This window comes from Mchenga conophoros, linkage group LG18, assembly GCF_057382185.1.
Source record: "Mchenga conophoros isolate Kocher_MC1m ecotype Shallow Benthic linkage group LG18, M_conophoros_male_GT1.1, whole genome shotgun sequence".
NCBI lineage: Eukaryota > Metazoa > Chordata > Actinopteri > Cichliformes > Cichlidae > Mchenga > Mchenga conophoros.
Genome location: NC_140543.1, coordinates 22,933,349 through 22,959,131, shown reverse-complemented (window position 1 = coordinate 22,959,131; position 25,783 = coordinate 22,933,349). Strand labels below are relative to the sequence as shown.

General features: G+C 42.7%; 3 protein-coding genes across 3 annotated transcripts in view; 2 read left to right on the top strand and 1 right to left on the bottom strand.

Annotated features, from left to right (window-relative positions):
• Positions 1–1,054: 1,054 nt before the first annotated feature.
• Positions 1,055–10,655, top strand: LOC146553771 (elongation factor 2b). The gene is made up of 14 exons (XM_085254990.1): positions 1,055–1,204; positions 2,406–2,620; positions 4,512–4,693; positions 4,777–4,988; positions 5,075–5,253; positions 5,482–5,587; positions 5,815–6,067; positions 6,197–6,392; positions 6,518–6,641; positions 6,817–7,059; positions 8,195–8,548; positions 8,666–8,848; positions 8,990–9,122; positions 9,980–10,655. Exons 1-14 carry the CDS (start codon positions 1,202–1,204, stop codon positions 10,171–10,173), a joined length of 2,577 nt encoding a protein of 858 aa, XP_085111116.1. The 5' UTR covers positions 1,055–1,201; the 3' UTR covers positions 10,174–10,655.
• A 459-nt stretch (positions 10,656–11,114) lies between these two features.
• On the bottom strand, positions 11,115–17,174 carry LOC146553770 (BTB/POZ domain-containing protein 2-like). The gene is made up of 9 exons (XM_085254991.1): positions 16,654–17,174; positions 16,449–16,568; positions 15,075–15,231; positions 14,752–14,857; positions 14,459–14,656; positions 14,153–14,345; positions 13,590–13,677; positions 12,831–12,977; positions 11,115–12,188 (listed from the first exon to the last, which is right to left on the bottom strand). Exons 1-9 carry the CDS (start codon positions 17,172–17,174, stop codon positions 12,027–12,029), a joined length of 1,692 nt encoding a protein of 563 aa, XP_085111117.1. The 3' UTR covers positions 11,115–12,026.
• A 3,597-nt stretch (positions 17,175–20,771) lies between these two features.
• Positions 20,772–25,783, top strand: part of LOC146553769 (protein unc-13 homolog A) — a 33,156-nt gene continuing 28,144 nt past the window's right edge. The window contains exons 1-3 of the mRNA XM_085254992.1: positions 20,772–21,038; positions 25,185–25,214; positions 25,417–25,516. Of these exons, the coding sequence (XP_085111118.1) occupies positions 21,017–21,038; positions 25,185–25,214; positions 25,417–25,516 (152 nt within the window). The 5' untranslated portion in view covers positions 20,772–21,016. The remainder of the gene's footprint in view (positions 21,039–25,184; positions 25,215–25,416; positions 25,517–25,783) is intronic.

The following is a 25,783-nucleotide window of genomic DNA, read 5'->3' as shown; positions in this document are numbered from 1 at the left end:
CAAGCAAACAACCAACAGTAATACATGCTTTCTAATGCATCGTTGGCTCCTTAGGTGGGCTAAAGAGAAGTGAACCAGACGGTGTGGTTAAACAGATGCACTGACAGTGAAATCCTGCGGAATTTTCATATGTTTACGATTACAATTAGGCCAGTACACACTGTAACAAATTGAATTGAATTGAATTTTGTTTTTTGTGTGTGTACAAAGAAATAAATGTATTTTTTGTTAATAAATACATACATAAATTAACAAATAAATAAAAGTTTTTAAGTCCAAAAACAATATATAGGTGTGGTAGTGTGGTAAGTCTCAAATGCAATCAATGTGTCAACGATATTCCAAAACCATACACAAAATATTTAGTATTTACTCAAAACACAGCAAATAGCAATACAAATTCTATAAAATCTGGATTTATGTTATCAAATGCTATACCACAGAAATGCGTGATTCGAATGAAGCTCTTTTTTAATGTTGAGTTAAAGCTTTAACGCAAAGAAATCTAATGTGCAGTATATATTTATACTGATATCCACATTTATGTTTAATTAATTCTGTATCCTTTATATGGACCTTACCGCACCGTTTGCACAGGAAACGTGTCTTCGCGTCTATACACTGTTTGTGTATAGACTGGATTACAATAAAGGTTTGTCTGTCTGTATAGCTGAAGCCATAGAAACTAATCACTGAATAAAGCTTCAGTTGGTATTACCTCCTTTAGAAAGTGGTCATCTCTGTTGCCAAACCACTTTATCTTTTGACTTTAGTGCATTTTGGTTCGATTATGTTACTTTCTAACAATGTAAATATCAACTGTACAAAAGTACTTGTTCTTAAGTTTTGGATCTTTTGTGGCAGCTGGAGGCACAAACATACATGGTTAAGTCAACAGAAGTGCGCCCTTCTTACTCTCACGCACTCACAAACACAGCCGGGCACTCACACGCGCACGCGCACTCAGCATGGACGTATTAGGATAACATGGCAAAGCGCCACGGACATGTGATATGTGACGGGCTGCTGAGCTGCAGCGCCCCCTGCAGCTGCAGTCACTGACCGGACACCGCTACACGGCAGCCGCATCATCAGCAGCAGCAGCAGCGCCTCTCCTGTCACCACCGGGACTGCCTGTCCTCAGAGGCAGCGACTACGGCAATAACCCGTCGCACATAAAGACCCACGACCTGCAGACAACATGGTGAGTGAAACTAGAGCCTTAAATGTATAGATGATGCCTTTAATGTATTTGTAGCAGCGAGGGAAAACACGCTGTCAAATGCTGCACCCAACAACCGTTATGAGTTGTAGGCTCCGACTGCAGCCGCACCGGATCCCGTCAGGTCCGTGAAATGGATGCCGATGCCCGGTGGTGTTATGTGATCGGATAAGGGCTCTGTTTGTGCGCCGTTATAACATGCGCAACAGCCGGCCGATAACGCAGGGCTGTGGCCTCCAGTGCACGGGCCGCTCAGCTCTCACTGTGACGTCCACTGCAAAGCCTTTAATATCACGCTGCTCTGGCATGACCGCAGAAATATCACGTTAATACAGCTGCCCACAGAGGGAACGCACATGGCCATGGCATGTCTAATGTAAATGTCATCAGCTCTGTTTGTGTGTGGGGGGGAAATGTAGATTTTCATTTGATTAGAAGAGATTGCGTCATTGCTTTTTATTTAAGAAGCGATGGAAACGTGTTATTACATATAGGCAGGCTGCACTACGTCACACTCAGAGAGCTGCACCGCATTTCATCTGAGTGTTTTGCAGCAGTGGGTGATGTAAAAATGAATTATTTCACCAAAAGAGTCTTTGGTTGTGTTCATTTATATATCCAGTGTGATATTTCTGAATTGATGAATACATTTGTTCTGCTAGGAAAGCTTTGAGGGACACTGGACCTTGTTTTCTTCATATTTTTTATTTACAGAGGATTATGGGGATGGTTTTATATAGTCTTAACAACCCACTGCTAGACAAACTGTCATCTTGTCATCTTAGAGGACTGCCCTCTTCATATATTACACATTAAATAGCAAACTTAGTGGTTAACACTCTTTCTGTAGATTTAGTTTAAGGTCTAAAATCAAGAGACCGTGTTTTCTTGCAATTGTGGTACATTGCGTTCACCCCCACTCAGTTGCCACATGGTGAATGGTGACTCAGTAATTCTGGAAATCAGGAGGTAAAGTCTTTAAGCGGTGTCCACTCTCCTTCTTCCTGGGTTCAGTTTCAAACATGTCTTTCTTTTTATAACTCTTCTCGGAGCGGCTGGGGAGAGCTGGTAGTGGACAGAAATAGATGCATATGATGAATAAAATGAGCCTGTGCTAGTTGGAAATGGATGACTGTAGCCACCCTGCTCCCCTCCCCTTCTAAATCTCCAACCCTCCCTCCAGGTGAACTTCACGGTGGATCAGATCCGTGCCATCATGGACAAAAAGTCCAACATCAGAAACATGTCCGTGATCGCACACGTGGATCATGGGAAGTCCACGCTGACCGACTCGCTGGTATCCAAAGCGGGGATCATTGCATCGTCCCGTGCCGGAGAAACCCGCTTCACAGACACACGCAAAGACGAGCAGGAGCGCTGCATCACCATCAAATCTACGTATGTGCTTTGTGTTTGTAGCAGGAACTATTCATAATTTATCCTAACAGTACTGGTTAATTTAAATATTTTTATTACGCGTTCAACCTCCCAAATTCTCGTCATCTGCCTGATCAGATCTGTGTGGGTTTGATTTTGATATTTCTATATGCTGACATCACACTCAAACTTTAATCAATGAGTAAAAATGCAGAGGAGAGACATGGGTGTTGCTTAGGGTTCTCAAATGTGAAGCTAAAATTCAGCATTCTTTCTAATGGCCAGCAGGGGGCGACTTCTTTGGTTCCAAAAGATGTTTGATTGTGAAGAAGTGTAAAAGAAAATGACAATGTGAAGGAAAAAAATGTCCATCCCGGTTTTCCCTCCAAGGCACGAGCGATAAGCAGAGTTCTGTCCTTTCCTTCTAAGATTCCTAATTATTTAAAGTAACACTCAGGTATGCCATTCAGCGTGTTAGTACGAGCTCGGGAGCAGCTTGGGAGAACAAGAAAACAGAGACTGCTTTAGGTTGCCTTCCCAATCGACTCAAAGGTTTATTTAGTACATAACAGCTTATATAGAGGAAAAAAAGGTTCGTGTGTCAGCAAGTTCTCAGTTCAAACCGGTACAGACCAAATAAGGAAACGTCTTCCTGCCTTGTGAGCAAAGAAGTATCCTGTGTGTAGTTTATCAGTTCAGCTACAATTTATGATCATCCCAGCAAAATACACTCCTAGACATAGAATACAGAGTTCTTTCATTAGTGAATTCTGAAACAAACCACCTGGCCTTTAACGAGCCTTTTTCTAAGAGATAAAGAAGGGAGGATGGGAGTAAGGAAGTGGTCTCGTCTCTGTGGTATTTTCGACCTTGGGGTACCAGCCTGTGAGTCTTACACATCAATTCTTGGGTCAGAGAGAAAGAGAAAAACAACTATTAAATGGGCCTTATTGAGTAACTCTTTTCTGTATAATATCACAATAAAACAATATCCTGTAAATGCTACCGTGGTATCAAAATATCACAACACAATGCTGCTTCAGGAAACATTTACCTGATGACTTTGTGGCCTCGTTCTCTAAACACAAGTCTTATTTTATACAGTTTGATCTTCCTTTTTTAAAATTATTATCTGACTTTGAGGATAATAAATAATAAAGCACGTAAAGAGTATTTCAGGTTGCGACTGGCAAGTGTGGCCATCCCTTATATATAGTCTGTGTCATAGACAAATATACTGATTGGAAGCGATCAATACTGTTCTATCTTTGGCAGGAAATATTGGGTACACATAATAACTCATCAATCATACTAAGACCTTGACTCAAAAAGAAGACGTACTTGGCCTTCAGCTGTCAGATCTCCCTGTTTGGTTGTGTTTGTAGGGATAAGAAATATTTGTGCCATACTGAGTTCATTATTGTTATGAAATTGTGTTATGTATTTTAACCTCAAGGTACACATCGTTTCTAAAGGCGGCGGGCTGTGCTGTGTATTTAATTGGAACATGCATCTCATACTTGATTGGTTCATAATCACAGCACTTGTTTTATTTGTAAGTTGCTCGTGGTGTTATACTTTATCGACACACGTTAAGTACCATATTTGACTTGCAGAATTGTTTCTCTGTTCCAAATTTAGAGAGGTGTTAAAAAACACTGTTTTAGAGATTTACACATGGATGTTTGTATATAATAAATGCACCAGCAGAGATCACCAACTATTAATTCAAATCTATGCAGTCAGGACACTTAGTAGCAGCTGAAAGTCTTTACTGTCTCTTTTATTAGAGGATGGTCTGACTCATCCGTGTGAGTGCAGTTTTTGAGATTTATTTACATAAATCGTTAAATTTATCAGTGCAGAGTTAACACATCTCAAGGTTTTTCTATGTTCTCTCACTCTCTTTCAGGGCCATCTCCATGTATTATGAGCTTGGAGAGAACGACTTGGCGTTTATCAAGCAGAGCAAAGACGGAAACGGCTTCCTCATCAACCTGATCGATTCCCCGGGTCACGTTGATTTCTCTTCTGAGGTCACCGCTGCCCTTAGAGTAACTGATGGAGCCCTGGTTGTGGTGGACTGTGTCTCAGGTAATTAGACATAAAACACTCATCCTGTCACTCACATACACACTCGTACGCACTGAGGCTTACCTGTTTGTTTCCACTGACAGGTGTGTGCGTGCAAACCGAGACCGTACTGCGTCAGGCCATCGCTGAGCGCATAAAGCCGGTTCTCATGATGAACAAGATGGACCGGGCCCTGCTTGAGCTGCAGCTGGAGCCAGATGAGCTCTATCAGACCTTCCAGCGTATTGTGGAGAACGTTAACGTCATTATCTCCACCTATGGAGAGGATGAGGGTGGACCCATGGGGAACATTATGGTGAATACATACTTACGCTGGTAAAATACCTTCTAAAACTTTCAATATATGGGTAGTTACAATGAATGCTATCATTTATTCCTCAGATTGACCCTGTTATTGGAACAGTTGGCTTTGGCTCGGGCCTCCACGGATGGGCTTTCACCTTGAAGCAGTTCGCTGAGATGTATGTGGCTAAGTTTGCTGCTAAAGGAGTTGCACAGCTGGGACCAGCAGAGAGGTGCAAGAAAGTGGAGGACATGATGAAGAAACTGTGGGGAGAAAGGTGAACACGAGTGCACGTACAGTGCCCTCTCTGGTTACAGTGTGGTACATCAGAGGTGCTGCATGTGTTAAGAAGGATGCTTGTACATGGACCACACCCCTTTTTCTGTGTCAATGTTCAGGTGGTGTTTAGTGGTTCTTTAAAATTTAAGCATTAATACAAGACAGTGGGCAGCAAGTGATATTCAGGCAACATATTTTTATATAATAATTTCATTGCATTTTCCAGATATTTCGATCCAAGTGCTGGAAAATTCAGTAAGACCGCCACCGGCCCCGATGGTCAGAAATTACCTCGAACTTTCTGCCAGCTTGTTTTGGATCCCATCTTTAAGGTGAATGTACTAAAGATGCTTTATTTCAGCAAATTGTGTATTTTTTATGTTTCTAACATTGTTAAAAGGTGATTTAAAGCTCTTAAATTTCAGACATTTCAGATCCAGACTGTGACTGGATCCAAACTAAGATGATTAGACTTTAAGTAGAGTCTGAAAAGTCACTGCCTTTGATTAATGCCCTAATTTTTTTTTTTTTTTTGTCCTTTTTCTCATTGACCTCTTAGGTGTTTGATGCCATCATGAATTTCAAAAAAGAAGAGACAGCCAAGCTAATTGAAAAGCTGGATGTCAAACTTGACTCAGAGGACAAAGAGAAGGAGGGGAAGCCCCTGCTGAAGGCTGTAATGCGACGCTGGCTCCCTGCCGGAGAGGCCCTGCTCCAGATGATTACCATCCACCTGCCCTCCCCCGTCACTGCGCAGAAATACCGCTGTGAGCTGCTCTACGAAGGGCCCGGAGATGACGAGGCTGCCATGGGTCAGTAGAACACCTTCACGTGACTCAATTCAATTAAAAGTATTTGTATTATTATTAAGTAGCTTTAGAAGAATTATCACTGTTTATTTTGACTGTGGTAAATTCACAACTTCGAAACTCTCTTCTCAGGTATTAAGAACTGTGATCCTAAGGCCCCACTGATGATGTATATTTCCAAGATGGTCCCAACCAGTGACAAGGGTCGTTTCTATGCCTTCGGCCGTGTGTTTTCTGGCTGCGTGTCCACAGGGCTGAAGGTGCGCATCATGGGGCCAAACTTCACCCCTGGCAAGAAGGAAGACCTCTACATCAAACCCATCCAGAGGTGGGCATGTTTATCTACAAACTGTACACAGTACAGGTCCAAGATAGTAGGAAAAGCTCAGAATGTGTGACTCCCCTTTCTTCTTTTTTTTATATCCTTCTTATTTTATCACCACGTCAATCTAGGACTATTTTGATGATGGGTCGCTATGTGGAGCCTATTGAAGATGTTCCCTGTGGCAACATCGTGGGTCTTGTTGGAGTAGACCAGTTCCTGGTTAAGACTGGAACTATTACCACCTTTGAACAGGTAGCGTGTCACTTTCCCTTTGTTCTGTATCTACACAGAGTGTGCTCTAGTTTAAAAACCGAGGCATGACAAATGAATCAATAGCTATTAACACGGAGTCATTATTTGGTGTGGCTTCCTGATAAAACAAACCTTAAAAGAATCTAGTCTTATCACTCATCGATTCCATCTTCAGGCCCACAACATGAGAGTGATGAAGTTCAGCGTGAGCCCTGTTGTCCGAGTGGCCGTGGAGGCCAAGAATCCTGCTGACTTGCCCAAGCTAGTGGAGGGCTTGAAGCGTCTGGCTAAGTCAGACCCCATGGTGCAGTGCATCATCGAAGAGTCCGGGGAGCACATTATCGCTGGAGCAGGAGAGCTTCACCTGGAGATCTGCCTGAAGGACTTGGAGGAGGACCACGCCTGCATTCCACTGAAGGTGAGCAAAGGAGTAGAGGTTTACTGGCAAGGTGCAAGACAGGTCACTGATGCAAGGTTAATATTAATAGCTATTACAAGTACTGATTTGTTTACGTCACATATATGAAAAGCAGCCTCACGACAGACAATCCGAACTATAAACCTGAATACAATTTAAACTGTTGTGTTTAAATAGATGGGTGGTCTGTACCACACAGCAAGCAATAATATTAATCAGGTAACCCATTAAAAAGAAGAGGTCCACTTTAATGACTTGAAGTAGTGGATGAGGCCTAGTGGACTCTGACTGGCTCCAGCTGCCTATCAAATCAATTATTAGGGTAGATGAGTTATTAAAGAAAAATAATCACCCCACTCAGAGTTGTTATAAGTGGGGTAACTCTTCATAAAGGCCAGAACCGTTTTTTGAACCAGGCTATAAATGTGCTTTTTAATGCAGTAAAGTTGACCATTTTAACATGTTAGTCTAAGGCAGGGGTAGGCAACTCCAGGCCTTGAGTGCCGGTGTCCTGCAGGTTTTAGATCGCACCCTCAGTTAACACACCTGAATCAAATGATTAGTTCATTACCAGGCCTCTGGAGAACTTCAAGAAATGCTGAGGAGTCATTTAGCCCTTTAAATCAGCTGTGATGGATCATGGACACATCTAAAACCTCCTCGGCACCGGCACTCAAGGCCTGGAGTTGCCTACCCCTGGTCTAAGGGGATTGGCTAGATGTTGGAGCCAGCCTCAAGTGGTGACTAGAGGAACTGCAGTTTTTGCTACTTCTGCACGAGCTTTGTTTTTCAACCCCTTAGGACTGATTTAATTTTGCCTTTTCTTTCTCTCTCATTCTTGAGACTACATATAATCCAGGTTCACTTTTAATCACAATAAAACTTGTGATTGCAGACATCAATCATATTTATTTGCTAATTTCATTTAATATTTTTCCTCTGCTTGTGCACAGTTTGACAACCACTCAATTAGGACAAGTAGCTTTCAAATGCTAAACATAAGAGCTTTACATAGCCTTACTGATTATGTGGGGCTAGAATTAGATAAAATAAAAAATATATATACATTTTATTCCCATATTTTTGAAGTATTGCTCATACCATCAATCCTGACCAATTCTTTACCTCTTTGTAGAAATCCGACCCAGTGGTGTCTTACAGAGAGACGGTGACGGAAGAATCCGACCAGCTGTGTCTGTCCAAGTCCCCCAACAAGCACAATCGTCTCTTCATGAAGTCCCGTCCGTTCCCCGACGGCCTGGCTGAAGATATCGAGAAAGGGGATGTCACTGCTCGGCAGGAGCTCAAAGCCCGTGCACGTTACCTTGCTGACAAGTATGAGTGGGAGGTGACAGAAGCCAGGAAGATCTGGTGCTTCGGTCCAGATGGAACCGGGCCCAACCTGCTGATAGACATGACAAAAGGGGTTCAATACCTCAATGAGATCAAGGACAGCGTAGTGGCTGGTTTCCAGTGGGCAACTAAGGAGGTGGGCAGCTAATTAATTCATACTCGTGTTGCATTTTAAATTCTTATTAGACTGTAAAACAGCTAGCTATTTATAACCTTGCGTTCACACACTCCTGTCTCTGTCCTCGCCCTGCAGGGTGCACTGTGTGAGGAGAACATGCGCGCAATTCGCTTTGACATTCATGATGTGACACTGCACGCAGACGCCATTCATCGCGGGGGAGGACAAATTATTCCCACAGCTCGCAGGGTCCTGTACGCCTGCCAGCTCACTGCTCAGCCTCGGCTCATGGAGCCGGTTTATCTTGTGGAGATTCAGGTTGGTGTTTGGACTAGAGTGGGCGCCTGGACATTGCTTGAACACAGGCTTGTAATTTTTTGGAGCTCTTCTATATTCTGAAAGGAAAAACATTTTAGTAACTTTAGTAACTATCTGTGGCCGTGCCTCTTGTCCATGCAGTGCCCAGAGCAGGTTGTCGGTGGGATCTATGGCGTGTTGAACAGGAAACGAGGTCATGTCTTTGAGGAATCCCAAGTGATGGGCACGCCCATGTTTGTGGTGAAAGCCTACCTGCCAGTCAACGAATCCTTTGGTGAGTTTCAGTCGATACTGCTTGCAGTCTTTTGTGGTGGGTTTTAACTCTCAGCTGGAAAGGAGGGCTTAGGTAAAAGAGGGACTGGAGAGGTCTAAAAGCTAAAGTGGATCTCTGAAATGTTTGTGAAGATATACACTCACGTGCCTTTTTATCGGGCTCACAGTTTAACAGCTTATCAACACAACTGTCGAATCAACTGATCAGTTGCATGGCAGCGTCTTATCCTCAGGCTTGTAGACATGGTCAAGAAACCTGCTGAAGTTCGAACTGAGCATCAGAATAAGGAAGAAAGGTGATTTAGGTGATTTTGACTGTGGCATGGTTGTTCGGTCCAGATGGAACCACAAGCTGCTGATCTACTGGGATTTTCCTGCATAAGCGTTTGTAGAGTTTACAGAGAATGGTGTGAAAAAGATAAAACATCCAGTTAGGCAACTTAAATAACCACTCATTACAGCCAAGATATGCAGAAAAGCATCTCTGAATGCACAACACATCAGCTGGGCTACAGTAGCAGAAGAGGTGGTGATGATAGTGTAATGGTGTGAGGAATATTTTCTTGGCACACCTTGGATGCCTTAGTACCAACTTAGTATTATTTAAACACCGCAGCCTTCCTGAGTATTGTTGCTGACCATGTCCATCCCTTTACGGCCACCTCACCCATCTTCAAATCATCTCAGTCTGGTATCTTAAACATGCTTGGTAAACTTGGTAAATGTCTCAACAAACATGTTTAAGACAAATGTAAAGGGCATATCCAGCAACTTAGTTTCAGCTGACAGAGTTGCTGTCTTTGTATATGAAGCTATTCTATTTGAAATAATGCTTTTATCTGTTTTTCTGACCTCCAGGGTTCACAGCTGACCTGCGCAGTAACACTGGAGGCCAGGCCTTCCCCCAGTGCGTATTTGATCACTGGCAGATTCTCCAGGGAGACCCCAGCGACCCTGCCAGCAGGCCCTGCCAAGTTGTCGCTGAAATTAGGAAACGCAAAGGTCTGAAAGAGGGCATACCTGCCCTCGACAACTACTTGGACAAATTGTAACCACTCACCCCGGATTAGAAAATACCAAATCATTCTCTAAACCCTACCCCGTGGGCACTTTCAAATCTTTGCACAGGCTTAAAGGTACATCGCACCAATTGTTTCATCTTTGAGCGCGGAGCAGAAACAAAGCTTAAGCTTCCATTGTAGGCTAGTGGAAGCAGCGATGCTTTTTTTCATTTCACAGCTACAGTACACCAAGTGCCTAGGGCAAGGGTTTGGGGGAGCAATTGGATCAAAGCAGCTGTATTATCAATTCCTTGTTTCTTCTATTCCTTCACATCGTCCCCCTTCTCCTTCTACGTATCTGCCGGGTTGGGCCTGTACAGTGCACTGTGATACTGCTGCAATAATGCATATTTATATGGATCATGGCCAGATTAAAGCGTGGCAATCACAATAAAAGTGTTATAGAAGTGAAACGCACTGGAATGGACATTTGTTCAGTGGATGTAATGAATAAAAACAACTCATGATGAAAATGTGACTCCTAAAATGTTGTTTTTGCTCTAGAGGGTTTTTTCTGCTGCTTCTCAGATTTTCTCTCTATTTCCTGCTTTATATATATATATATATATATATATATATATATATATATATATATAAAAAACATTTCTTTAGGATTAAACCAGAAAACAAAATGTATTTGGTCTTAAATGTAAATTTGACAAAAACAATGATCTAATAAAACTCAGATGATTATCAGATAGTGAGCAAAACTTTTTTCTTTTTACCCCTAACTTTTTTTTTCTCCTTTCTCTGCTTACTTTGAATTTGACTTCAGTAAGTGAGGTCTGGTAGTTAAGAGGATGATATATGTTCTGTCTGTGGTTGCAGGTGAACATTATTTCCTTCAGACTAGAGGAGTCAAATATTTTACACTGTGGGTGAAGATTTTCTCCAGTTCTCTCCATTTTGCAGACAAAATACAAGGACGATAATTGTTTTTTCTTCACTCTTTAATCAATGCGCAATTCAAGTTACATATATAATGTTAATAAATGCCACTTTAATATACAACCCTCTCACTTCCATACAGAGACGGGAAAGCTGTTCCACCCACACTTTTTAAAACAAAGCATAAAAGAAACATATCTGAAGAGTTAGTGTGCATCCATACAACAACCAAATTAACATATGCAAGGCCAAGAAGTGCAAGGTTATCTTGGATATAGGCAACTACCAAGCAAGGACACAAGAAATCACAGATTGTACTGTATGTAGAAACCCAAAAAGTAATCATTCTTACCCCTAACCATATTGTTAAGATTAACATGAAGTTTGGTTCAAATTTACCAAGATTTCATAAAGCCTATGAGGTCTGTCAGTATGTGGAAGTTACAGCTAATGTGGGATTCTAGTCTGTACTAAACAGTGATGAGGATCTTTTCTTGGCAAATCTGATAAACTGTACATTCATACAGTTGAGACTCTCCTCTGTGTTAATGCTGTGGAGCACAGAAAGAGGAATCATACAGTTTAAGCCTTTATCAATCCACAGCAGTGACACTGATACTGTGAATAATCTGAGAGGCTTCTCCTTCCCTCTTGTTTCTAAGTGGAGTCGGTTCCAGTCAATTTCAGAGGCTGGTGTCAATATAACACAATGGGATAAAGGAAAGCCACTGAGAAGGAGAAAGACATCTCAAATGACAAGCTTTGACCCATGTAGTGACCTACAACGCTTCCAGGTTGTTTGCCTTCCCATGTTGCCAACAGTTGTGCGCGATATGGAGGGAGCAGTATGAAGTCTGACAGATTAGTCCCCAGTACAGCTGCTGAGGTGCGGCCCTGCGCTCGCTGGTGTCACGGTTGTCACATTTGATGGAAGATTGTTGCAATGTCTGAGGTGACTATGTGTAGAAGATGACCTCGGGAATCTGTCCGTCCTCTACGGAGGTTCCATTGTTGTTGCCTGCTGCGTAGCAGAAGGTGAAACATGTCTTTGTGCCAGTGGATGACGACTCGTGAGTTACCTTTCGCATTCCCTTAGTGCCATAATGAGAGTCTGGACCCTGTAAGACAGAAAATTAAACTCAGTTTTATTCACATATAGTGCCAAATCACAACAACAGGGAATAAAGAAAAGCCCAACAATCAAACAACTCCCTATGAGCAAGCACCTGGCAACAACGGGAAGGAAAAAACTCCCCTTTAACAGGAAGAAACCAGGCTCAGGGAGGGGCAGCCATCTGCCATGACTGGTTGGGGGTGATGGGAGGGAAAGAGAGGAAAAAACACCAAAGGAGAGAGAGAGCCAGACATTGATAATAACTAATGATTAAATGATTCAGGGTCAGCCCTAATTATATGGTGTGAAGAGCCAATGAATAGAAGATTGTATGGGAAAAATACGCTTTCTCTTTCTAGTCCGTGTCAGCAGTCTGGTTGCAGCATTTTGGATCAACCACTGAAGACTTTTCAAGGAGTTTCTAGGACAGCCTGATAGTAATGAATTGCAGTTGTCCAGCCTAAAAGTAATAAATGCCATACTGAGCAAATGCAGGAAAGCAGTCCTACATATTTGTTATATACGTACAGTGAAGGACATGTCCTGGTCAAAATGTAAAAAATTAAACAAATTAGAAAAATATGCTGAACAGTGCAGTACTTATGCTTTCCTGCTTCAAGTATTAAATGTTTTTGACATTACATACCTTGAGTGTGGCACAGGCAGTGTAGTTGACATTGGGTAGGATCTCCACTGGCTCTTTGAACATGACTCTGAAGGTGTTTGCTGAGCCATCACAGCTGAAGCCTGTGTCGTTCTGCCCCAGCACTGTGTTACTGTCTGTGTGAATGATCTGGAAAATGCATATACCACCTCCATTACAACCAGACAGAAAAGCTTTTCACAATAACTGCTTGTTTACTGTGCTATGAATCAGTTGATGAGGACTTTGCAGTTTTTACCAAATGGTGTGATTTCTTTTCCCGAAGAGAAAACTCCAAGCGGACCAAAATGCATCATTACAAACCACGTGAGACTGTTCGGTCTACTTATTGCCTGAGATGCAATTAACAAAAATAAACACGGGAAGAAGATGATGTGCTCTGAACCAATGGATAAAAGTCTCCAACTCCAAGTGAGGCCTCAGTTCATTCTCTGGCTAGCTGCTACAGTTTGTGCACTGTGCTGCATCCCAGAATATAAAGCATCCCAGGCTACAAGAAGGCATCTAGCTGAACTTGCAGGGTACACCAGGTAGTTGGGTTGGATTGAGGTTTGATCACATTATCACCACCAAAAACTACCCTGGGGTTCCTTTTGAACCAGTTCAAGGGTTCCTCTTTTTCCAAAGGGTCTCTAAAGGGTGCAGATTTTTTGGGCCATACGCAACTGCGATTATCATATTCACACTAAGGAGGAAAACCAACAAGAATATGTTTAGAGAGAAAGGTTTTAAAGACCATACCTGTATGTTGACTTGATAATCTGTGGGTCCGTGTATTGAGCCATATAGCCCAAAACCAACCACGAATATCCTTCTGTTTACAGAGAACCTGTGAATAACAAAAAAACAAAACAAAACAAATATATAGAATATAAACATGTTCCTTCTTTAGTTTTCTAGCCAGTACTGCATGTGATTATAGAAAAAGCTCATCAAACTGAGGCCGTACGACCACTGTTAGTATTATTAGTTACATCCAGGCCTCATTTCAATAAACTTCTTATCATTTTTTTCAAAGAACATGGTGAATTTGATTATACTGTCAATGAGGATGTTGAGTTAATGGCAGTGGATGGAAAAAGTAATTTTTTAAAAAGTCTTTTTTTTTTAAATTATGTAGTCTTGACTGATTTTGTATTTTGAAAAATACTTTAATAGTATTTTTAATACTTTCACTCATTCACCTTATTAACCTTTTATTGAATTACTTGTCATATTTATACATGACGCCATATTTTCATATTTTACGTTTTTCGTAAAAAGACAGAATCTATAGTTATGGTTTTAAAACGCTCCTGACTCACCGTATGCGGTCACTTGTGCCGCTGTAGCCCCAGCGGCTCTCCACCTGACCAAAACGTGTGATGCTGCACTCCTTTCCGCGGAGGCAGCAGCGAGGGCGGTCAATGAAATCTACGTGTGGCTTCGGGTTGACTGTGAAGTGCAGGAAGAGACTCACCACCTCCCGGTCAGTCAGGATACTGGACTGTGCTGGACCTGGAGGGAAAGGGATGCAACCCGAGGACACACATCAAAGACTAAATCACAGTGTGTGTTTATAGGAGAGGGAAATGCTTCTTAAAAAACTGATTAAAAATGTTCCCATCCACCTGCAGCAAACTCTTCGATGGTCATGAGAGGGAACCGGATGAGTGTGAGAGCTTTTCCCAGGACTTTACGCTTGTTTTCGGGCGTTGGCTGCAACTGCTGCCTGTGCGCCTCGGCCTCGGCCCAACGAACTGCAGCACTAAACAAACGCACCTCCCTCACTCCCAGAGTATCTCTCTCCAAAACTGCCACCAGTGTGTCTAGAGAAGAAAAGGATGACAAAAAAATATTACACTGTTACTCTGAAATACAAAACTTGGACACAATGGCGCTCACAATAACAAAGACAAATTACCCAGATCTATGTCTGTGAAGCCTTCAGCGGCAAGCGCGTCTCCAGTGTTCTTGTCAATATTTTCCAAGCAGAGGCTTGCAAGCTGTGGCTCATCAAACAACCGTGCCTGAAATTACAAATTATTTTGAATACACAGATAAGTTAAAGGTTTAAGATGACAGCTGCAATCTGCAAAGGGTTGTAGCGTAGTTTATGCTTAGACATGTGTAACTTGAAGTTCAATAAGATGGACTAAATCGTTAACACATGCTCTGCACAGGAATGCTGAAAATACAGTATCGCACTCAAAAGCCAAAAGGTGGAGCCATTTTTCAAAGGCATACCTGTGTCAGCAGCATGAAAGCATTGTCTGCTCTGAGGTTCTTCTTCAGGAACTCCACACAGTGAGCCTCCAGGGCTGGAACTGCATACTTCTTTGCCGTATAGAGTGTGGTCATCACCGTCTCAGGCCCGATCTGGACTTCATCAGAGTAGAGAAACCTGCAGGAAGATGGCAGATTACACATGTTATTGCATTACAGTTACTGTGCATGTGTATATGCCCTAATATTCAATTACGATTATGAATAGCAGCAGATCAGACACAACATTAACAGCACCTGGCCAATATCTTGCCACCAAACAGCTCTGGCTCACTGCACCTGCCAGCTTACCTTCTTCTAACCTCAACACGTTTATTGACTGAGGTCACATTCCTCCACTGATGCAGTTCTGATGCCTGCTTTAAGCTATTGTCAGTGGGCAGGAGTCTGCACGGCCACTATGACCAGTATTCAATGAGCTGCAATGAACCAATCTATCATAACCAGCAACTACAGCAATTTTTAGATTTATGTGTTTTTGCTCCCCCTTGAGCCTTTGGTTATTCATGACCCTGTCACTAACTCACTGCTTAATCTTATGGGTTCCCAGTTCTGCCAAGGCCTGCTGGAGATGCTCCGACCCACTTTTCTAAACTTAGCAAAAAAAGTAAGGAAATTTGTGTTTAGTTGATAACTTAATTGTTGTAACAATACTTCTTGGCAAAATCCTTATACCATTGTTACAACAATTAAGTTATCAACTAAACACAAAGTTATCAACTAAACACAAAAAAGCCTGTTTATTTCCACATTTGTAAGGAAGATGCTTTTGTGGGTTGAGCAGCAGAGGTGAGAGTGTGAATATCAGCCAGTGCAGTTGTGCTGGTCACTCTGGCATGAACAGCATGTCCAGGCTGATCCCACAAGGGTTCAGTGGGGTTGAGATCAGGGCTGCAGGCCGGCCATTCAATCCTCTTTACTTCCAAATTCTGGAGGCAGTCTCTGATAAACCCCACTCTGTGGGAGCAAGTGCGGTCATCTTGGAGGATAGAGTTCAGCCCCAGACCAGATTTGGCAAGTTTTCCATCACTGCAATCCACAAATGCATTTTCACAACTTACAATCGTGGCACCACTTAAAGGGAAATAAGAAGGCTCCCCAACGGTATAAGACAAAGAAAGAAATCAAACAAACACAAATGTCCTTACTTTCTGTTCTTTCCAAGAAGCCACAATCAGGTGCTGACCGTCCCCCATAGCCTAACATATCCCAATACCTCACAGGTACCATTGTCAGGTGCCCATCCCTGTCATGGGTTTTAATGTTGTGACTGATCGGTATAAAACCACGCCCACTTTAAGGTGAGCGTCGTGTTAAAGACGCTCGGCTCCTTACTTTAGCAAGGCCAGAAAGGCAGCTGGTTCCACATCTGGGAGCTCGATCTCCGTTGACGTGGTCGCCATTCCCCCGTTGAACATGGCATCAAACACTGCGCTGCCCACAGCCAGAACGAACCTGACAGCAGCAGAGACAGAGGCAGGGATAAAGTCGCTTGCAGAGCTGCTTGCAGAGCCTCTTCCCCCCCACTTAATCCTCTTACCTGTGTGCCGGTATCCTTTGAACTCCCATCCCCTTGCCCACTAAAAAATGAACGTCACTGAGCACCTCGTTGTTGAAGAGGAAAGCGAACCTCTCTTTCACGGTGCTCTTCGTTGCCTGCCAGTTGTACACTGGCTCTCGGTACACCAGCACGGAGGCGGCCGCCGGAGTGGCCGTCGGTGCCGCCGCCGGAGAGGCGTTTGACGCCGCGGTGCTTGCCATGTTGGACGCCGGAGAGGCCATTGCTCCGGCTGCCGCAGCACCTGCCGCAACGGGCTGCTGCAGGGAGTTCTGCGCAGTCGGTTGAGTTCCGGTCGAAACACCGTTGCCGTCTCCCCCTCCAGGCCCAAGCTGCGGGTTGGGCCGCCTCGCGGCTCCCTGCGGCCCCCCAGCTGCACCGACCCCTCCGCCGTTGGATGCGGGCATGGAGAAAACACTGTTGCTGGGTTGGCTGTTTCCCAAAGGACCCGGACCAGAGAAACTGAGGCAAGGAGGCCTGCCGCTGTTGTCTCCAGTAGCCATCTTGAACCCAGAGTAGGCGTAAACAACACACTTCCTCTGTTTATTTATTTCTAGCAGGCTCAACAGTCACATCTGCTTTTTGCTTCCCCCTAGCGTTTATCACAAGTATTGCAAGCTATAATCTGCACCAGTGGGTATTTTTATTGTTTGCGTAATACCTCTTTAAACCCCCACCCCACACTTGATTAAAAGCTATTTATTCAGTAATCAGCAGTGGAGAACAATGGGAAAAGGCGTTAAAGGCTTTTTACACTCAAGCGTGATACAAGAAACAAAACAGTGCACAACCATGCAACTAAAAGTAGTACAGAAAATGATCTGAGAGAAAACAATATTATACTATACTTGTGAGAAGAATGTGGAATATTTTGTAAGTTAATATCGTAGCTGCCCAAGCAATTTATTTCTAAACAAGCCAACAGACAGTAGTGTGCAAAATCCTTGAGCCACACCTTATTTCTTTATATTTTGCTTCCAAGCGGCCAGACTTTCTTATACCTGGCCATTTTCAAAAGAATGCTGAATGTTGAATGAATCTGCAAACAAGGCAAAAGATAACACAGTTTGACAGGCATAAAATAGAATTTTTGCAGTGATTAGGTAATTCCAAAAGAGCTATTAGCTGAAACCTTGGCATATCTGAGCACGGTGTACAGTGTGTCCTTAAAAAAACTGAAGATATAGGGCAAGTGGAGGAGAAAAGACAAAAGAAGACGTGGCAGGCTTAAAAACAATTTTTATATATATATATATATATATATATATATATATATATATATATATATATATATATATATTTATATATATATATTTATATATATACTGTATATATATATATATATATATACAGTATATATATATATATATATATATATATATATATATATATATATATATATATATATATATATATATAAAACTTAACACCCAGCACGCCCCTGCGGGCGGTTTATCCTTCAAGCTCGTATGAAAGTGATCTCAAACACACCGACAACACAGTGAACGCATACCTGGATAAAGAAAAACACACAATAGAACACTATCAGTCATTGACTGGCCTCCCTAGAGTCAGACGTCAACACTATTGAAGCAGTGTGGGATCATGATGAAAGAGAAAGGAACAAAAGGCAGCCAGAGTTTATATTTTGTAATATGGATCCACTTATATGTCTTTTTAACCTGACAGATTTTATATCACGTGCATGTGCACCAATAATAATTAATTTTCACAAGACTCAAAATAATGATGATAATCGCTTTTTTGGATATTTGCTTCATGAGCAGCTGTTCAGACCACAACATTTTTTATCACCTTTAACTATTTCATGTATATACTCTTGCACACATTAGCTGTCACTTGGCACTGTCTATATTTCATCTTACTGTTTCTTAGTGTGACTCAACTGAGTCTATGTTTTGCAGTCTTTGCATTTCACCACTTTTACCATCTGCCTTGCTTGTCATCCTTTGACAAACCCCTGAGATGCATGTTTGATAGCGCCTATTCCACAGCAAAGGCCTTTTTTCTGTCTCCATCTCCATTGTGACACTTTCTTTGTCGGTCTGGCAAAAAACAAAACAAAAAAAGAGATTATAGCCAATGTTGTAGTGCTTTATCCACCTATAACACACATTTACAAATTTGAATGTGCTTGAATGTGTGCTGGGCTTGTTCTCATGGATGCACAGGGGTGGACTAATGAAACTCTAGTCAAAGAGTACGACACTGTACCTGAATAGTCCTGAAACTGTAGAAAGACTTCGTGGGAATGTTAGAACAGATGCTTTGGATGTTGACCTATGCTTGCAGTAATAACAAAACGCTTTTGAAAGAGTTGCATCTGAACAAACCACAGGACCACAGGAACCATGTACTGGTTTGGTGTTGGGCTCTTTGACAGTGGCGGAGGGTTGATGATTTAGTCTTGTCTTGCATCAACAGGACCTGGGCACCTTGTAGTCATTGAGTTGACCGTGAACTCCTCTGTACACCAAAGTATTCTAGAGTCAAATGTTAGGCCATCTGTCTGACAGCGAAAGCTTGGCTTAAACTGGACCAGGAATGTGATCCCAGGGAGGCACAGCAGCAAATCTACAATAGAATGGCTGAAAATAAAAAACATTTTGTAATGGCTCAGTCAAAATCCAGACCTCAACCTGACTGAAAACCTGCAGTGGGATGTTAAGAGCACTATCAAATTCCTGCAAACGTCAACGAACCGCAACAACGCCGTAAAGAAGAGTGGGCCAAGTTTCCTCCACAAGGATGGGAGAGACTGATAGAGTCATACAGACAATGATTACTCCAAGTTATTGCTTCTAAAAGGCTTCTATGAGGCTTCTATGTTGTTGGAATTAAATAATTTGCTGTGCCTCAATAATGGTATGCTTTTTATTAATAATAAGTGTTATAAAGTTATATAGTGTAGTATTAAGTGGACGCAGCCCTGAAAAATAAAGGCATGAGACCATGTGTCCTTGGGGAGTAGAAAGCTGCAGACTCTCACTCACGCTTGCCTTGGAAAATGTAGATAAGAGGGGACCATCTCTAGTGGAAAGTTACTGAGACACTGTTGTTTAGACTAGAATGGTAGTATAATAGTAGTAGCTTCTGTAATAAAACTGTTAGGGGCACACCAGCATTTTGAGATCCACGGCAGCGTGTCATGCAGGACGCATCTCCCTTCTAGAAGTAATGTGAAAGAGTAATAAAGTGTTAAATGGTCTACTGAGCAGTGTTTTGTCTTCCATCGGATGCCTCTGAGGAATCAAAAGAACTCGGTGTAGTGTTGATATTTACAGTGTGCATAGATTCTCACAACCTGCTTCTTCTTTCTTTAAATATTGATGTTATTGTTGATCATCTCAGGTAGTATTTAGCTAACTTACAGACTAGATAATTTTTTAGTACTTCCTGATGTGTAAAAGCTTAGGTTGGATAGGGTGCACTTTCTTTTTTTACCATGAGGGTACGAAGTTCTGTGGACAAGTGGATGACCTCCTGAATATTTTCAGCGGATACTGGAGTGATGCTTTTTGGGGGCTGCACTAACTGACAGTTATACAGTAAAACTCTATTTTCAGACTGATTTCTGAACATGATAGTGGATCTGCTGTGAAACCCCTATCAACACACCGAAAAGAGGGCTAAGTTAAAGGGTTAAGTGCTATTGGATGGGATTAGATTATTTACTTCATCACTGGGTGTATTTTCCATATGCATGACTTAAAAAGAAGAAGAAGAAAAAAAGACCACGGATGCTAACTTGCTAAATGAAAGCGCCACCTGATGTTGATGTTACCACCTGATCCAGCCTTGGATGTGAACTGAGAAAAATACTGGACAACTTTCTCTCTGAAGCAGTGAATGGAAATTCCTGGTCGCCATATTGTTCATTGAGTACATTACATCAGCCAAAACGATATTATTAATTACCCCACCTTCCCGCCTCCCCTTCTGGCTGCTACTCATCACCCGTGACGTCAGGGCGGCACGGCGCGGGGGAGCTGTCCTCGCGCGGAGGGTGCTGCTGCTGAAACAAGATGGCTGTGCGCGCAGGAGGAGCAGCGGCGGCGGAGGAGAGCTGAGGCAATGCAGAGGAGGGGGGGGCGAGGAATTTACTTCTGTGTGTCTTTCTTGTCCTGCCAAAAGAGCAACAGCCCCGCAGAGGAGGAGACGACACGCTTCCGAGATGGTGCTGATTTGTTTCCGTTACCTTTTACGGTGACGGTTTTTAACGGGGCTTTTTTATTTTTATTTTTTTTTAAACGGACGGACTGACCAAACAAATCACGGAGTCTGAGTAGAGGACAGCCGGGGACGCTCAACACCGCTACCAGAGATGTCCCTGCTGTGTGTGGGAGGTAAGAGGGGAAATGAAAGAGGCCGTGAAAGCCTGCCTGTTTCATGTTATTGAAGTATCACTAACTGCACCAGCTGTCTGACAGAGCCTGCGGGCTATCAGCTCCCAGCAAAAGTGTGTATGTGTATGCGTGTGTGTGTCCCGAGCTATTGTGCTGAATAGTCATTAAATCTCAGAGCAGAAACAGCCCGTTTATTGCGTGGGGAACACCACTGGGATACTTTCAGCAGCACCGTGTGTGTTTGTTCAGCGCTGTCTGTGCTCACGTGTGTCTGACATGAAAAAAGAGCAGTTGTGACTGTTTGTAGTAGAAAGCATGAACGGGCTCTTTGACTTTCTGTAAGCCCGGGGAGAACCGCTGCATCTTCTCCCGGCTCGCACTGTTGCGGTTGCCCGGTGTAAGCCTCCGTGTGTGTCATCCACTTCATTCATTCATGCGTGGGCAGTCCAAAGAGGAGGAGGAGGAGGAGGACGAGGAAAAGCCCCTGCCGCTGCCGCACCCCTCGCCTCCTCCTCCTCCGTTCACCGTGAGGGAATACTGGCTGTAGTCTGGAGGTGCGCGTCACTTCTGCGCGTTTTCCCTCAAGCGATGCGTCACCTCCTCCCACCAGACTCCCCGAAAGCACCTGATGCTGATACTGTTGCCTCTCCGCGCGATGAATAAGCATCTGCTGTGATTGCTCATAAGCTGGAACCTCCAGCTTCACATCCAGGGCGCGGTGAACGCACACGAGGAGAGGATGAGAGAGGCGGGGGGAGATTTTACAGCGAGACACGCGGTTGTTCTCAAGTGCGTTTTTGGCATAATTTGATGATAGATTGGGGCTGAATCAGCAAAAACTTGCCACCTCAAAAAACCCAAAACTGTTTAAAAACTGTAGTCAATAGATGGAATTTAAGCAAAATTGGTGTTGAATAGCAAGTTGTCCTCTAAGAAAGTTCCAGCCAGGGCTCTCAGTGTCTTGTAATTATTCATCTACATTGCTCTGGTCTTTAAGATGCCATGAAACATGAAATGAAACTGAAGCTTTCAGTTTAAAGTCATTCCATAATAATTTAATGGGTACCTGCTTTCTCCTTTTTACATAACTTAAAGGTGACGTTTAAAGAAAGCCTAGATGAGCCTACATGCACAAGTGCACTACTGAATATTTGTAATTTTTACTTGACTATTGACTTTTATATCAATTCTCTAAAGCTGTGACTAATACAGCCTGTAAAACAGATCAAGGGTTGGGCTGTAGTGTAGACATACAGTGTAGGTGAGCTCTAGGCAGCTGTCAAATGTGTGTTAGTGGCAGCATAAAGACAAAAGAGAAGTTAAGTGGTTCGTGAAGTCACCTTTGATATGGCAGGCCCATTATGGATGCCAGCCCACCACATCTTGTCCCACCGGGTCCACCCACTGAGTGTTCCTGCTCTGAGTCAGTCCCAAGTGTCATTAAGACGCTGAGCGTTATTCATTCATAAACACTGGCTGCGGCTGTCAGTGTTGTAGTCTACGAGACTTGGCAGCGGGCCCTTTTTCTATTCCGCTTACATCATTCATGCTTACCTGACTGGAGCTATTTCTGGCCTCCACAGTACTTCATGCCTCTCAAATAGGCAGCATTTCTTTGGCGCATCTGCCGACCAAGCAGAATTCAGACACTGATACAGATTAACTCTGAAAAACTTGGCTTCTTTTCCAGCAGATAGCCCACATACTGTACTCTGAAGTCCACTTATTCTCCCTGTCCTCTCGATTTGGACACTAAATCAGGGACTGACACTATCAGCAACTGCAGGGGCTGCTGCAGATCTCATGTATATGTGATGCTTCAGTATAAAGCACTGTCTGTCTGAGTCATGTCATCCCTCGTTTCTGTCACTGGATGGCTGAACTCAGCTCACATGATGAAAACTGCTGGCATATCAGAGATACATACCAAAAAATAAATAAATAAATAAATAAAAAATGTATTTATTGTGGTGACAGCTGAGTTGGCGTGCAGCTGTGATGAAATGTTGTTTGCAGAGTATTTCTCATCATAACGCTCACTGTCAGAGAGATTTATGATTGCATGCTATCATTAAGCTTTAGCTTTCTGCCACTGAAAATCCAATTCACTTTTTATTGATCCTTCTTTTACATACTGCTGCTTTTCCAGGGCCGTGTTAGTGTTGACATTAAAACACAGCAGGAGGCAGGCTCTGATGGGGTCTTCCCAAACAATGTGAAGATGTAACATTGAATCAAAAATTTCATTTTCGGTTGTCTTTTACAGACATCAAAAGGAAGCAGAGTGTCAGGGCAAAACAAAAAAAAAATCAATGTTATTGCAAATATGATAACCCATTGTTTGGATATTTATTTGTGTTTAGCAATAAGAATGGTGGTGGATCTTAACATTACTCTCATTGCTGCAGGTGTGTGCGAGCAAGCGTACACACCTGCTGATGTAACAGCGTGCCACTTGAGTTTTTGTGTGCGGCACGAAAGAAGCGAGAAATAGAAACATACAAAAAATAAAAATAAATGAAAGTGCTCTGCTGACTCAGAGCAGTTTTTATTTTATGGTGGTTGGTTTCTGTGTGGACAAGCCTGTGGAGAGTATTGTGAAGTAATTTGTGAATTGGTGTTAAAATAGTTTTTGTTTTAAAGATCTGGTTGCATAATCTAGCGAGGCGTTTTATTAACATGTGCACACACATGTAGTGTGGGGATCTGCATGGAGGAGAGCGAGTGGGTAGTGGAGCATTAAAAATGTATGGGCGTTACGTCAGGGCTGGTAAAAAGGTGCTGCAGAGAGAGAGAGAGAGAGAGAGAGAGGAGAGCCTGGGCTTTAACTGTGTACTGAAAAATCACACGTGGTGAAGGTGGAAATGTTCCCTTTGAAAGCTCGTACAATAAACCACAATCAAGCCATATAACTGAGCTCCTGCATTATGTTAAGGACTTCATAATTAAATCACTTGCTTTATATGTGCACTGTGTCTGCTACTGGGGAATTAATAAAATTGAATAAACACAATTAATAAAATTCTAGTTTGGGTTTCAGTTTAACCCTTTCCACCCTGCAAGTCCCTGTATCAGGACCATATACAAGCCCATTTTACCTAACACTCACACTCCGATTGATGCACCAGGGGTAGCTTGTGGTTCAGTATTTTGCCCAAGGGTATTTGGACGTGCAGACTAGAGAAGCTGGGCATAGAACCACCATCCTTCTGATTAGTAGACGACCCGCTCTGTCTCCTGAGCCACAGCTATCATTGGGCAACACAGTGTTTTTAGTGAATACACCTTACTGATTTAACTTGACTCAGAAGCAACACCGTCGTGCTTGATTTCTGTCGCATCAGATTCTGTAGAGTTGCAGCTCAGCAACAAAAGCACTGCCTTTTAGGCTGAAGTAAAATTCTTAGAGCAGAAAAGTAGTGAAAATAAAAACAACAAAGTAAAACTAAATGGGAAAGGAATTAAAAATGACTTACTAAATGTATTTAAAAAAATTGATAGAATATCATTTGTCTGAGGCTGCTCATTGTTGTGTAATTGGAAAGCTCATTAAGTGTTTTCTGCATGTGTTCTTTCTCAGACTAAAAGGAACTGAAATTAATAGGATGCATTTTATGGGTTAATATGCTGTAGTGTTACTGCTCTAACCCATGAACTAAAATGAGACTGACATCTGAGCTCTATCCCGTCCGTGTATTAGCATGTAGATGCGTTGTATTTGCCGTTTCTGTATCCCACACTGATGAAACTCAGCAGGACATCCGTGTTTTTCATTGCCAACTCGGCTGGAACTTATAAGCACCGAGTTCAAGTCTGGATCATTAAAATTTAGCTTCCCTGAGTCAAGACTTGAGCTATTTGTGTAAAATGTGGATGTTTGCTGTGCAGTCGTCACCAATTCCATCTGATTGGAAAGTATGCGAGGCTATTTTTTTCTTAATCTAATAATGCGATTAATTTATGCAGTAATTTGTTGTGATTTCATGTTATGTGTGTTTTACTAAAACTCACACTGTCATTTCTTGTGCATCGCAAGCATCCCCGTGTTGTCCGATTTCAGTGCAAAAGCTAAAAACAGAAGACACATTAGCATGGCAACAGATGGTGTTCCTGTGTGTCACTGTGTCCCTCTCTGTGTTTTCACAGTGAAGAAAGCCAAGCTGGATGGACCCCAAGGTAAGACCTGGGATCCTGGAAGTAACATGAAGTGCAGGGGCAGAGATATAAGTCTTTAAAAAGACTGAGCACACATTGTAAAGTCAAAGAATAGAGGGACAGGAAATCTGTTATTGTGTAGGAATACAGTTGAAGAGAGGGAGACTACCTTATTGTTTTCCATTTTAAAACACCTATTTCTTCTTCCCTTTCTCCTCAACAGAGAAGTTCAACACTTACGTGACTCTAAAAGTACAAAATGTGAAGAGCACAACCATCGCTGTCAGGGGCAACCTGCCCAGCTGGGAGCAAGACTTCATGTTGTGAGTCCTTTGTCATCTTCTGACAAAGCTTCCTCTCTTTCTCCTTCTGTACTCTCCTCTCTCTAACTGCATTCTCTTTCCATCCTCCCATCACACTCTCAACTCCAGCTACTTGAGTGCTTTCATGATGTTTTTCTTTTTTAATCTCAGCTTTTCTCCGGCCCTCTCCAGTTTTTCAGTCCATCCCAAGTGCCCTTTATCCCTGTATTGTTTCAAATATCTCTTCCTCTCTGCCTACAACTGCCTCATGCTCTTTTTCATCTGCTC